The 14,791-nt window shown below is 39.8% G+C and overlaps 1 protein-coding gene across 1 annotated transcript; it reads right to left on the bottom strand.

The window, feature by feature from the left end:
* Positions 1 to 598: 598 nt before the first annotated feature.
* LOC111232042 (heparan sulfate 2-O-sulfotransferase 1-like) lies at positions 599 to 12,423 on the bottom strand. The gene is made up of 7 exons (XM_022759388.1): positions 11,835 to 12,423; positions 9,402 to 9,640; positions 4,711 to 4,796; positions 4,170 to 4,308; positions 3,957 to 4,054; positions 2,640 to 2,797; positions 599 to 2,531 (listed from the first exon to the last, which is right to left on the bottom strand). Exons 1-7 carry the CDS (start codon positions 11,956 to 11,958, stop codon positions 2,311 to 2,313), a joined length of 1,065 nt encoding a protein of 354 aa, XP_022615109.1. The 5' UTR covers positions 11,959 to 12,423; the 3' UTR covers positions 599 to 2,310.
* Between the last annotated feature and the right edge of the window lie 2,368 nt (positions 12,424 to 14,791).

Genomic DNA, 14,791 nt, shown 5'->3' with positions numbered 1-14,791 from the left:
CTTTGGTTTCAGACCGATGGTCAGATAAAACAAGTAACCTGAAGATGCCATCTTGAGCTGTAGACAACTCACATTTTTCACTATATTCCTTTTATAGACCAAAGATTTGTTGAAAAATGTTGAAATTTCCTCCACATTCATGTCTTCCTCAGGATGAGGTGCAACAACGTGATCTGCTGTCATCGTCAGGTCAACATTTCAGTGTGTCCACTACTTTGGTTCATGACTAAATATCTGCAAAATTCCCATCAACCTCAGCTGTACTCAGTGACCTGTGCTAAATAGCAAATGTTAGCATCCTAACACGCTACATTTATTTTAATTAAACTTAATTACATAAAAATGAACATTACATTTGCTTCAGTATGTTAGTATCAACACTGAGTGTGTTAGCATGCTGACATTAGCATTTAGCTTTGCCTAAATACAAGCTCAGAGCTGTTCAGTGTAAAATCAACCAAACAGTATAACAATTATTTTCAAACATTAACCAGATCAATAAAGCATTTAAACTGAGCCATGAAAGACATGAGATCTTTTTGACAAAGGTTTTTGTCTGATACAATTTTAGAGGAATGTCAATTCTCAGAGTCGTTGATAAAAGAGCACAGGGTGAGATATTTAATATTCATGTCAAATTCTTTTCAGTTTAATCAGGACATTTTCTATATTATGCGATAGCCATCTGTGGAAGTTCTGCCATAACTGCATAGTGAGCAAACATGAATAATATTCATGCTGAACAAACATGTCATAAATGTTAACTTCCAGGCAGGGCTGATGTCACAAAAGATGCTATATCGAGTTGCACTATGGGAAATGGAGGAACCAGGTATTTTGGAACTTAAAAGTCAGGGTGGACTTTCCTGTTGCAGTTTTGGCCAGTTTATGTTTTAATTAACATTCAAACAAGCTTTTTTCAAACAAAATCTGCCAGTCACAAGCCCCCGACTTTAAAGACGAACAATAGATGGAGTTCCCCTTTAAAAAAAAAAAGCTTTTTCAAGATTGAGTGGTGCCATTAAAAGAGCCTCTAAATCATCAATGTTCCCCGTCACTCTCTGCTGATCAGTGCTATCATGAGTCACATGACACAAACACACAAATTAAGAAACAATCAGCAACTCTCAGTTGAGAATACAGTGAGAAGAAAACAAGCCAAGATATTTTGTATTATATAATGTTTGTATTTATGTTTAGGCTGTTAGTGTGGTGGGTGTAAAAACACAACAAAACAGGAAATGCAGTTCATAAAGATACACCAAAATAAGAAGGAACATGATTGTAGAACCACTGGAAAATGAAAACAAAATAAATTGTCCTATACATTGTAATAAAGGCACTATCACTTCTACCTCTCAACTCCACTTTCTCAGCTGCTGGAAATAACCCTGTGGCCAAGTCAAAGCTGTTAAACCCTGTGCTCAAACATCGCATTCACTGTGGATTAATACCTTTCTCCTGCTCAACGTGGTCCTTTCACAGGCTAAAAAACAGCAGCAATCAGTTATATCAAATAGGCTCATCATTATCTCTGTGATAAAATATTGATACAATGTGTTAAACATGTCTAAAAATTGAGAACATCTCAGTGGGATAAAAAATTACTAGTCACGCACCAAGGGATGCAATGGTCCGATCTATTTTCTGTCGCTACCGTTTGGTCCAAAAACATACCACTGCATATTAACACAGTCCGTACAGATTCTCCCCGGTTCCTCTGTTGTGTTTTGTAACAGTTACATATTCTGTAATTTGTAAACAAGTACTGGTGCACCTAAAATGGACTGTGCAAAAAAAACAAAATTACATAAACCGGATGAGCTTGTTTTGCCCAGAAAATACTTTAAAATGTGGTTTTAGACTTGTTGAACTAGTGTTTTCTGCTTTTATCTCAATGGTCCACCCCAAAAAAACCCCAAAAAACACAACTTAATAATAATAATCCTTGCGATTCTTGTGTTTTGGTGTTGAAATGTACCACATTCAGTATCTATTTCAGCAGAAAATGTTTCTCACAGCTCAGACTGACAGTTTATCCGTTAGATTTTCTCAACAGCTGCACAGCAATAAAAAAAAAACATTAGACACATTCCTTGTAGAAATTCCACTGTACAGACTGAAAAGGCTTTTCTGTACCACAACAGGGTGAAAATTAGAATCCCAGTAAAAGCGGGATTACAGGAAAAATAAATCCGGCATCAACCTGCACCACTTAGTGTCTCTCGTTGCGTCCCAGTGTCTACGACTTCTAAATAAGAGTTTCTGTCTGTTCAGCCCTTGTCACTATTTTCTGGCTACATTTTCAGTTCACTTTGGGTAGATCTTTTCATAGAAGAAACTCTGGGCCAGGACATAAAGTTCTCCGTCCTTCTCCCTGACAGCGTGAGCACGCACAAACTGAAATTGTTCGAGTGCAAACTCGTAAAACTCATTTTCGATTTTCCAGATGTCAGACTGCTGCAGCTTGGCTATTGTCTCTTTGGTGGGAGGCTTCTTCTCAGTGGTCTTTCGCAGATGGGATTTCTTTCCTGGAGTAACATGAGACAGTGTAATGAGTCTGTCAGTTCTGGGCAACACAGGGTTACTACTGATTGGTAGGGGAGCGAAATGAATGCTGTGGTATGCTGTGTTGGTACCTGTCTTGTAGAGCTCGGTGGCCCCCTTGAAGAAGCGTGGCAGCGCTGCTTCCAGGATCATGATGAAGTCCTCCAGCTCCTCGGTGACTCCAACCAGCAGGTACTCATTCACCAGGTTGTATTTGGCCTGTTCCAGGGCCCATCTACTGCCGGCGTTCCTGCACACAGAGCTCATAGTTTTTATTTTGATCAATATTGAGATCACTTTGGTGCAAAACAGAATGCAGGGCAATAATCGTTTTATCTCGATTATCTTGTTTTCATAATCGTTGGAAGCCAAACTCATAATCGAAAAATAAAATTAGATTATTCCCCCAGCCCTACACTGAACATAAAGTGCTACCTGTACATCTGAGATCAGTCAGGTCGGCATTTCTACCTGATGTATGGGCAGATGAAACTCAGTGAGGTGTCTCTGTTTGCCATGTGCTGCTGATGCTGAATGCTCCATGATTAGTTTCACTATGTGCTGTAGGGCTGATGTTGTGATTGCAATTTATATTGCAATTATTTTCTGTTTGACTATACTGAACATATCTTGTTTCTACATTCATAGTACAGATAAAAACAATGCAGTTACTGTTGGTTTTCTTGGCATCTTTTTTTTTTTTCAGTTTAAGAAAAGTCAACTTGAGTAGTTACTTTTTTTTTTTAATAAAAACTGAGCTCACATTTAACACACATGCAAATCACAAAAACATGAGACACTTGGATTGCCTTACATCACGCCATGATCTCCACTTTCACCTCATTAATATGCAAATATATGCAACAAGGCACACCAAAATCTAAATCAAATCATCTATTCCATATGGAGTACCTGTGGTGTAAGTACGAACTTTCTACCATGAATTGTTCTTGAGGTATTGTGAAAAAGAAAAAAAAATCAGTTTCCTCCTAATCAAGCTTATTAGCTCATTAATTAGCAGAGATTTTTTACACAAACATGTTTGTCATTGCACACTTCAGATCTGGAGTCAGTCTGAACTTGTTAGCTTGAAGTGTTGAGGCGTTACAGCAAATTTCTGAGTAATCACTGTTCCCTCATGAATATGCAGATTTATGCAGAAAGGTTCTCAAAAATCTAATCACATCACCTACGTCATATGGGACACCGCCTGTGGTGCAGGTATGAAGTTCCTACTACATATAGGTTTTGAGTTATTGTGTTCACAGGAGCGTGTCTACAGAGTCGCAGACGCCAGCGCGACGACATAATGCTCCATGGATCATGTACCACGGTGGTGGGGGATGACAATTAGTAGTTTGATGTGCATTTACTGTTGACTGTGTTCTGCGCAGCTGCAGCCGACTCACCAGCACTCTGAGTGGTGGCCACAGAAGAAGGGGATCTGCAGCCAGAGTTTCTCGGGAGCACAGTCAGATCCGCCTGATGACACGCACTCATCAAAGGTCTGAAAGACAACACAAACACTTGCTCTGGTGAATCAGTGTGCTGACAAACAAAACGCCTACAGGGTCGTCAAACAAAAGATTAACAAGAGAGAACGATGAGCTGGAAATAAAGACCTTTTTGTCCCCTTGTTTTCGTCGTCGAAGGCCGGGTCTGTAGTCGTCTCCAAAACGTAGGAAGTAGTAGTAGGACACCAGCCGCTCTATGGGGTCTCGCACCACGTTTATGTACATGGGTTTACCCTTCACACCATATCTAGACAAAAAGAAAAAAGGTCGACATATTTTTTCAAAGATTCTACTTACAATGAACTGACACTGGTTGAAAAACCAAATGACATAAGGCAGCCACCTTTATATGCCAAGCTTATAGTGTGTTTATTCCACTTAGGAATCAGTTTTTCCATTAGCGGCAGCATCAGGGAGGACTGAGACTGCAACTTAACAGGATCCCTCTCCCTGAATAACACTTAGACCATTAGGATAATTACCTGTGATCATTGAAATGATAGTGTCAGGGGAGATAAGTACAACAATGCTATTAATCAACACTAAAGCGCGCGTTAGCAGTCAATACATGACCTCCCTTTATCTGCTCTGCTAACTGTTTGTAACTAATCTGGATATTAATGGTATTACAGGAAATGAAGGGCCTTACTTTGAGAAGTCCAGATAAGCTACATGGCCGTGGTAGAAGCCGGGCTTCATCTCTCTCCACGAGGTGACGTTCCTGACAAAGCGCACCTGTAGCCAAAGATAATGGAAACTAATTACGGAGGCAGAAGGGAAACTGCAGGAAATGGAAAAGCACAGCAACAACAAAACAAAGTAACCAGAGAAGACTGGTTCATTTGTACTTTTACTAAAAAGACTGTGACTATCCGTATTTTCACACGTTATAAAGGCTGCAGTCGGTCTGTGCAGGTGGCTTTAGAAAGTATTCACACCTCTTCACTTTTGGCACATTTTATTTATGCTGCAAATTTATTTAAAAAAAAACTGAACTCTATTCATAAAAAGATTTCAGAGCCTTTGCTGTGGCTCCAAACTGTGGTCAGGTGCCTCCTGCTTGCTTTAGTTGTAATTGAGATGTGTCTACAACTGGGCTGGAGTCCACCTGTGGGAACTGAATTGATTGGACATAGTTGAGTGTATGTAAGATCTTACAATTCACACAGCATGTCAGGACAAAAACCAAAGCATGATGTCCAAGCGACTCCCTGTGGACCTCTGCAGTAAAATGTGGCGAGACACAGATCAGAACGAGGCTATAAAATGAATGAAGTCAGAATAAAGTTTAGTGTGAAACTAAGTAGTTACAACTTTGCCCCCAACAGTGTCTTTCAAAAAGGTAGGTTGGGCTGTATGCCGCCTGAAAGTCAAATTCAAGGGCAAAAAAAAGTCACGCAGTACTACACACTCACTGCTGCAGGTAAACGACTGAATGCAACTTAAAGGTGAATCAACATCCTTTTCAACTCAGAGCATCTCTTGCACAGGACACTAAGAGGAAAGGTTTAGTGAGAAAATCAAAGTGAAGGTATAAAGGACTGTGAGAAGTGACGAGGACAGGACCTCTGAGTCATCAACAGAAACCATGCTCTGTGTCAATAGCACTTATAATCACAGTTCTTCAATTTACAATATATTTTTTTGCTGCAATTCTTGGATCAAAATGATAAAGGCATGTTTCAACAGCCGTTTAATGTCTCACATAAAATATGCCCTGAAGTACAAATTTCATCAGTTAAAATCAAACTGAACTAATTTCCACCCAATGCCCATTTAACTCTGAATAGGCTCTCCACAGACGAGCACGCCGCCTCCATTTATTACTGTTATCTTTGACACGCACTCTGCGGTTCGAGAGAGTAAAAAGTATGACAAAGTAAAACATATTCGCCAGCGTTGGCCAAGCTAAATGCTATTACTGGAAACAAATGTGAATGTTCCTGTGGTAAAATGAGTTGGACTGTGATGTAGCAGCAGAATGATTCTTTCCCCTCAGCTCTGTTTCATCATGTGCAGAGGAGGCAGACTGTTTGTGAGATGGCAGACAGGATATTACCTTGGCACAAGCAGCCAAAAATAACACTAGCATAGCTTTGGGGCATTTACAGTATGTGTCCTAAGCTGCACTAACAGCAGTATAAATGCACCCAGTGTAACAGAGGCAGTAATGTGTGCTGCTGCCACACACACACACACACACACACACACACACACACACACACACACACACACACACACACACACACACACACACACACACACACACACACACCTTGTGGAGCTTTTTTACAACACGCACAGTCTGTGTATTTACAGGAACAAGACACAAACTCTCTTCCAATCAAAACATTTTTAATGTTAACTGTGGAAATAAAAATGGGGGAAAAATACTGAGACACAACTTTTATCTCTCTCTCTCTCTCTTTCTCTCTCTCTCTAGCCAAGTCAGTAGAGCCCGACCTATATTGGAGTATTGGGGCCAATGCCGATATGAGGGAGTAAAATAATTCCGATATCAATGTACCAGCCGATATATATATAAATATATAAATATATATATAAAAAGCAGGATATTTTACAGTTTAACAATACACGTTATTGTCCAAAATGACATCAGTGCACTGAAACTGTAAACTACACTGGGAATTAAATAAAATAACTATAACAATAAATAACTATAAATAAAAAACATAAGAACAAATGTGTATATATTATATATCTATATATATTTAACTTGAATGAAAACAAAAGGATCTCTATAACTTGACCTGAGCATTTCTACTGCATTATTGCTTCTTAATAAAAGTAATCATATCAGCGCATATCGGAGAATATATGGGCCGATACAGATATATCTGTGATAGGCCAACCGATAAAATCGGTCGGGCTCTAGAAGTCAGAAAGTCATTTGTTTTGTCTTTATTGTTTTGGTTCTGTCATGAAACCATAACTATAAGGTTAACCTGCTGATTTTCATTTACATATTGGATGAACAATGCAGGACAAAGATACAGCTCTGTTCAACAATGCAAAACAAGGAATTAATGGTTGGCAACTATTCCTCACGTTGTCCAGCCTGCTCTAATATTCTACAGTTACATTAAAGGGGATCTACTGTGCTCAATTCCAGTTCTTTATTTTTATCCTGGGACTTCACTAAAGTAGCTTTTCATGATTCAGTTTAAAAAAAAAAAAACAAAAAAAAAAAACACGTGAACACTGCCTCATCCTCTTACCAGTGTGGAGGATCTGAAAGCAAAACTGTAAAACTAAGTAACATAATATAATTGATTGGAAATGGCAGCTTCTCAGATCTATCCGTACATATTCGAGTCTGAATGTGATCCGGAATATGAGAGTGGACAGCATGAACATCCGCAGCGACAGCAGGACGTCTCTGCTCTAAATATAACACCCATTACCTGCTTATTGTGTGACATAACGGTGGTATTATTCTTTCACTCGCAATCCGTATATAAAACTTAATACAAAAGCTAACGTTGCAAGTAAAATGTTATTCTTCTGTCACCAAATGACTGAACAGGAAACCAGCACCAGCGGTTATTTGTGTAGAAAGGGAATTTTCGTTCACACAGAAAAATAAAACAGCGTCTTCTTGATATCCGCTCTAACCTGAGGGAATGCCAAACTAGCCGGTAGGCGGGCACTATGCGAATGTGTTTCATGGTGACAACGAAGAAAAGCCTGGAACACAAACAAGGTGTTTCAGCCACTTCAGGAGCAGTGTTTTTCTGTGGGAGAGAAAAACTCACTTTGTCGTGGACTTAGACCTTTTACCTGCACAAAACAGCTTCACCACACTAAAGGATAAACCCCAAAAGCATAATATGGGCAGCATATTTATGGTCGGGCTTCATCATGAACAGTCTGAGCCTACAGACTCTGAGGATCCCTGAGGATCGCACATGACTGAAGCAGGCTCTTACCTGCTAGTAGAAAAGAGCTCTGACAACAAAGGATCAAACATTATGAAAGCGGTCTCCCTTCATAACTGGACAAGGCCCCAGAGTTTTGGGCCACAGATTACATCTGTAATTTTTATGCTACTTTTTTTTTTTTATCACATAGTTACATAAGAACATCCATCATTAATTTACAACAAACAGAACTTGAGACACAAGACTGGCTGCATGTGAGCTGTACTAGTTTTTAATGATTTTTTAAGCACATACAGGAAAACAAAAAAATGTAGAGTTTCATGCAGTTTCATGAATTATTTGAAAAAAAAAATACAGTTGTATGCCTCCGCCAAGTTGCAGGAAATATGGCCACAATCTCCCCTTCCTGAGTTACAGCATTGAATAATGGCCAGAAGTGTTTTTGCAGAACATTATGATGTCACAATGAAGTTGACCTTTCACCATTTCTATATATAATGTCATCACTTAATTTCATTCTATTAGACATTTGACTTAAATTATGTCACAATTAGTGAATGAATTCGTGAGTTATGGCCAAAAACGTGTTTTGTGAGGTCAACTTGAACTTTGACCCTTTCACACCAAAATCAAATCAGTTCATCTTGAGTCCAAGTGGACATTTGTTCCTAGCTTGAAGAAATTCCCTTCCACCCTAACCTTCTAACTATCTAACCTATTTTGATTTCAGCTACACACATGTACATTTTTCATGACTGAATCCTGCAGAGATGTGACGCTAATAAAATCTGTCCACAGACATAAACGCCTGCAAAAGTCCTCAAAACACACACACACACACACACACACACACACACACACACACACATACCCAACACACACACACACACACACACACACAGTCTCAGCCGGTAAAAATAGAATTCACAGTCAGAGACTTAACTAACAAACGCTGCTTATGAAGTACTGCATTGTACAGATGTTAGATGAGGCTATTGATGGGGCAGAGCTCAAAGCCCCTCTAAGTTTTAGTAGTAAAGCTCTTACATTCATGTGAAAATGTTTCATGTTACAACCAGTACAACTCTGGCCACAACAATGGGCTATTTTTAATTCCAGATTTTCATTTGAGACGATCAAAATGGCCACAAGCCTGTCATGAGCTGAGCATCTGCTGTGCCAACAAAGGACTTGTCAATCTTTGTTTCTTTGTTGTATTAACTACAGTATCATCAGTACTTTGCCAGAAATGTGCTCCAATTTAATCTTTTATTTGCCATTGTGTAAAAAAAGTTAACTATTTGCACTATTCGCAAAATATTTCACATGCCGTCATAAATTCTGACCTTTCGTGTTTTGTATGGGAATTTGACTTCTCTATGAGCTTGTTCTAGCTTGTTCTGCTGCTTCTAAATGCAGCACTGGTCTGTGTTCTTACCTGGTCTTGTAAAGACATGACAGGGTTATTTTTGGTTGTGTTGATGTGCAGGACGTGGAAGCGATTTTTCCCACACAGGTCGTAGGCAATGTTAGTGAAGGACGTGCTGGCAGTCTTGGGCACTCTGTTGTAGATGATGACCGTGTCATCTTTCTCTGACAGTGGTGATAATTCCCGCCCAGTGTCTTCACTGTGACGCTGCTCTACTTCGGCCACCTCGTGTCTGGCAATGGCACGTTCTGAGAAGGCAGGAAATATGATATTTACCATTTATGATCAGACATATACACCTTTTAAAAGCCTTTTTTTTTTTTCTTTTAAATACCATCAAATGCAGCACATTTTGATTGCTTGATTATTTATGGCACGTGAATCAATATAATATTCAATTTATATGATGATAGACTGGCTGCTTTCCTCTGCTGCCAGGATTTTAATGTGCAAGTTAGTTGATGCTTATTGTTACTCTCATTTGGAAGCAAACACAGCAGGTGTGAGGCCACAAACACAACAATAAAGACAAAGACAGAAATGCATCTGTTGTATAAATGAACAAATGGTTTGAAAATTAAGGCCAGCGAGACCTTAATTAAGGAAAACAACATAGTCCTTCAAAACACAACAACATCAAAACAATTAATTAAGCTTATGATGATAACATTGACAGGAGGCATAACTAAAATTGTTTTCTCTCACTTCTTATCTCCGCTGCAATATTAATTAAGGCCAATTACAGGAATGGTCTTGTGAGTATCTCTTAGACAGGCTGGGTTGCTCAGTGTAATGGAGGCATCCTGCTGCTCAGCTAGTCCTTCAATGTCTGACACGAGGAGAGAGAACGCTCAAAGGTTGATGCTTATGTGTCTGCAGGATCTTAATGACTATTCATACTTCTTTTTTATTTCTTGTAGCATGCTTACATAACAGTCCGCTTTACAGAACAAAATACGAACAGTGTTACATTAAAAAATAAAGACACGGACATACTTTCTGTATCCACAGACAGCTGTAGACCTTTCTCCAATTGTACCTAATACATTCATACAACATTTGGGGTCTGCGTGGGTCTGCCGTTCTACACACGCACATTTCCAGATCCACACTCTACTCCAGATGGTGGCAGTAATACACCACTAAGTTGCCTGCCAACCGCAGTAAAAATCAATAAGGAGAAGAAGGGCGCCAGAGGAAGGCAAAAAAGAGAAAATATTATGTGCGACTGCTTAATGAGAACAGGAGACAGGGCCAGGAGTTCAAGGCCATTTGGCTCTTTGTATTGCTTCAAAGAAGAATCATAAATGTGGGTAACACTGGATTTCCGGAGATCTCTACCTCAAGCAAGCACTGCTCTACAGTGAACCAAAATTAGCTGATTCTGAAATGATTAAAATCTGGGGTGACTATATTGCTACTGACGTCCAGAAAATTTTCAATATTTGAATGTCAGTTAATGAATGTTCTCATTTCTGTTGTGTTTCCTCATCTATGCTTTTTACAACCATCCTTCTTAGCCTATTAAGGCCAAGTCATACCTTCTTTGTCAGCGAGGGTGCACTTTAAACCTGCTTTTATTATAGCTCTTTTCCACAGCATGGTGGAGTCCAGTGGAGACGGTACCATGCAGTGGAAAAACACTTGTAGTGTAGGAGTGGAATGGTTGGCTGTCTCTTAAGTCAGCAGTCTACCTATGAGATGAATTTAAATAAAGAGGCAAAATTTACCATACATTCATTTTTCTTAAACTAAATGCCAACTGCTAGCCAACTATAAGCCATTAGCAAAATTTGGTATTTAATTAATACTACAGGTCTGCTTTACAGTAGGTGCCACTTCCAGGATTTCAAAAGAGGAAAAACTGCAGAGTGAGCCCTTAATTTAAAGCCATTTTTCTCTAGCTTGAAGTCATTCACAATCACTCACTGCTTGATGTGTCTGTTCGACTGCATATTCATCCAAAAATTCTTCAAGCCTGAACCGACATGTTGAATGCATACAGTTTTAGCATTTGCATGACATTTGTAGAGCAATGCACTCAATGTTTGTTTACACTGATCCATTTGCACTACACAACACGATGTGACAGCTGAGACTGATGATGAGGCTGTGCTAAAAATGATTCATGTTTAAAATAAAATGTAATATTGTCTTCTCCATTAGTCAGTAGCTGCTAATTTAGTGTAATGCAGGCATCGGCAACCATTTAAATAACTCATAAGTACTAAGTAAGATATTCGTTATACCTTACAGACCTTTCTCTGCAGCATGTTGTGTGTGAAAAACTGTTTTCAAGCATTACCTTGCCCAACTCAAACCTCTAGCCACCTTGTCTGACATAATTTCAGTCAAAGACTGAAACAGCAGTTTGTACTGGCACAATAATGCAAAGCAATAATCTTATGTTTACAAACTTAGCCACCTTTGTTTTAGACTCACCCAGTTTGGCTCGTGACTCCTCCAGATTCTGGATCTGGTTTTCAATAAAGAGCATCGCCACTCCAAAGGCCAAAACAGCCAAAAGCTGGATCTTGGGCGGCATCATGATCCTTAAAAGCCCCATCTATCAATCAGATGAATCATACCGCGGACACAAACAGTGAAGGGTCTCCGGTCCACGGCTAATGGCTAGCTAGCTACTAGCTTATGCGGTTGACAAACTAAGTTGATTCACTTAAAGCAAGTAAAAATAAATTTCGCCAACGTTAACTGTTTAGCGCCATTAGTTGCTACAGGGATCAAAAGCCGTAAAGCAGGATTCATTTAACGTTAGCCAAACAAACTAAGATTAGCTAGCTTCTCTACTAACATTATAAAGCCACGTATTACGCATGCTAGCGTCTTTTAAATATACGGACCGTGGTCACTCCGCGTTATTAATTTGCGCTTGCTTTCTTTTAAACACGCAGTCTTCACGAAACTCCATCCAGTTAAACACCACTTGAAACTGGACGAAAGGAGGAAAAAAGCTACTCCAAACTAGTTATGTGCAGTGGCTTATTACAGCAAGTAGCATCACTGGAGTGTAGCTTCTTCTTCCTCTTCTGTGTTATTACTGGAAGCTCATCAACCAGTGTTGAAGATGCGAGGCGCCACCTATTGGACTGGGGTGTGTGTATCATGCTACAGATTGGTAAATAGAACAGACTGTATATAAAAATAAATAAGTCATGAACAAGAAAATTCCTGTGCTTGGTGCGTGTACTTCACTCCTCAAGTACGTTAGTTCCAGTTTCATTCATGCTGTTGAGACTCATCCTGACACTGACCTCAGTCACTGCAGGTGTCCCTCAAAAAGCCTTTTGAAGCTGTCACAACTGGCCAAAATAACCTCACAGATTGTTTCAAACCCAGATTTGTCCCCACAACCATAGCAAGACATGTATGCACACATGTACATGTCCTAACAGAAGTCAATCTGCAATAGAGCTATACCACTATATCCCCATATAGACAATAGCTTGTAAGAACCTTTATGATATACCTTACCTGTTACCTTTTTGAGACTTATTTTGAAAGCAATATGTGAGGCTACATGGGAAAGTGGTCTCAGACTTTTGGCCACCACTGTATATAAACCCTATACTGAAAGGTGTTCCTAATTTTTTGTCCATCCCATTTATAGGAATTAGACTTGACAAACTATTAGGAACACTTCTCAGTACACTTAAACATTACCACAATCACAGCCTCCACACTGACCATTAAAATAAACCAACACTTTTCAAACAGATTCAGCAAATACCGAACATTATAATTCTCATGAAGGAGGATTTACTGAAAGGCCTGTTCCATTATACTGCATTAGTTTCATCCAGGTTCACCTAATACATATATATGAATTCAAATTAAAAATCAAGGAGACTTACAAATGCTAAAACAAATCAGCCCTTTATTTAAAGTTTACCCAATATACAGCAACGCTTAATAAAATGCATTCCTTTGAACAGAATGGTAATGGGGTTAATGGGGGAGAAATAAGTGGCTGCAGATTGCCTTAAAAGGTCCACTGTGTAACTGGTGCTGGATGTCCCGAACAGTCCGTCTCATCTTGTAACACCACTTTGTTCCTCAAGAGGTGATAGTGAGTCACTGTTGCACCATAAACTTATCATATAACTTACTAATAGAACTTGAGGTACAGGTGAAACTGATGATCTCTCTCCAGGGCTCCTCACCCTGTGATAGTGAGTCATGTGATGACCTTAGTGTTCTCAACCGATGCCCATCCATCCACTGTACCACAGCACATGATGTAAGTTGCAAGAATAAAAGAAAGCACAAATGAATTCTTACATATAGTAACAGCATTGTGTCCAATGGAAACTATTTACAACATTTTTACCAGGGAAACAGTCAGACAGACACGGTCCGAGAGCAGCTGGTGAACATAGTGGAGCATTAAGAATCTAAACACACAGATTTCCCTCAGGAGCTGTTGGAGACCAAACACAGAGCTAAAAGAGAAGGAACACTGGACTGAGATCATCATGAGACATCAGGTGACACAAACACCACTCCAATGCACCAAATAAAATATAATAATAATAAATAATGTGAATTAAAAGTTATAAATGAAGATAGAAAAAGTTGTCCTCCTGTCTTCTCTTCACCTCTTTCCTCCACAGTCTTTCCACCAACAATCATAGTGTGACACACCTGCAATGTGAGTGAGGCTCTGGTCCTGGGTACAGGTAGTCTAGGCAGAGGAGGTGGCTGAACAGAAGAGGGGAGGACCAGCAGTAGATAAGGTGCCATGCTGCTCCTCCGGGACATTGAAGTTTATCCTTGTCCCACCTGTACCAAGGACAGACCCTTTGCTGAAGTGAGAGTGTCTGGCCAGCACCTGGAACACACAGACAAACAGACTGTTTTAGGATTTTCAGCTTTCATTAAAAGATAAATCACAGAATCACCAACACAGCTTTATGACAAACTTTTACCACTGAGTCCTCAATTCAATTCAAAGAGCTGGATGTTGGTCTGAGCCATTAACCTCGGGCTGGCTAGCACTGTCTCTCTAATGGCCACATAATCCTTGAGAACAAATGACCACCAAGTCCTCAAGGTCGCTTTGAATGACGTGGCCACCGGGTGAAGACGGCAGAGCTGGTTGCATATGGCCTCCACAAGGTGGCTAACACTGGCCCAGTTTGCAGGGCCTGAGTTCAGTCCAAGAAGACAGCTGAAAGATAATCAGAGAGCAGTGTGTGTTAATATAGATCTGATATTCATTAGAGGAAACTGATATTTGAAATGAATCATCTCTGGAGACTCTCCTTCCCAGGACAGGAGGTGTTCTTCCCCGTCGCTGCCTCTCCTGGTATCTGGGAGGGAAGACAACTCGCTATTTGTCCTGCTCTGTCTGGCAGGTGTTGCCGGGAGCTTGGAAATAC

The sequence above is a fragment of the Seriola dumerili genome, unplaced genomic scaffold, assembly GCF_002260705.1.
Source record: "Seriola dumerili isolate Sdu_G_001 unplaced genomic scaffold, Sdu_1.0 BDQW01000321.1, whole genome shotgun sequence".
NCBI lineage: Eukaryota > Metazoa > Chordata > Actinopteri > Carangiformes > Carangidae > Seriola > Seriola dumerili.
The sequence above is the reverse complement of the archived record's forward strand: the minus strand, read 5'-3'. Positions and strand labels throughout refer to the sequence as shown.

What these genes read in the sequence shown, in the direction of transcription:
- LOC111232042 (XM_022759388.1), bottom strand. Translation starts at nt 11,958, where the DNA reads ATGGGGCTTTTAAGGATCATGATGCCGCCCAAGATCCAGCTTTTGGCT. An exon ending in TCATGTCTTTACAAGACCAG is followed by an intron (nt 4,797 to 9,401) that starts GTAAGAACACAG and finishes CTTTGGCTACAG; the next exon opens with GTGCGCTTTGTCAGGAACGT. An exon ending in GGCCACCACTCAGAGTGCTG is followed by an intron (nt 2,798 to 3,956) that starts GTGAGTCGGCTG and finishes CTCTGTGTGCAG; the next exon opens with GAACGCCGGCAGTAGATGGG.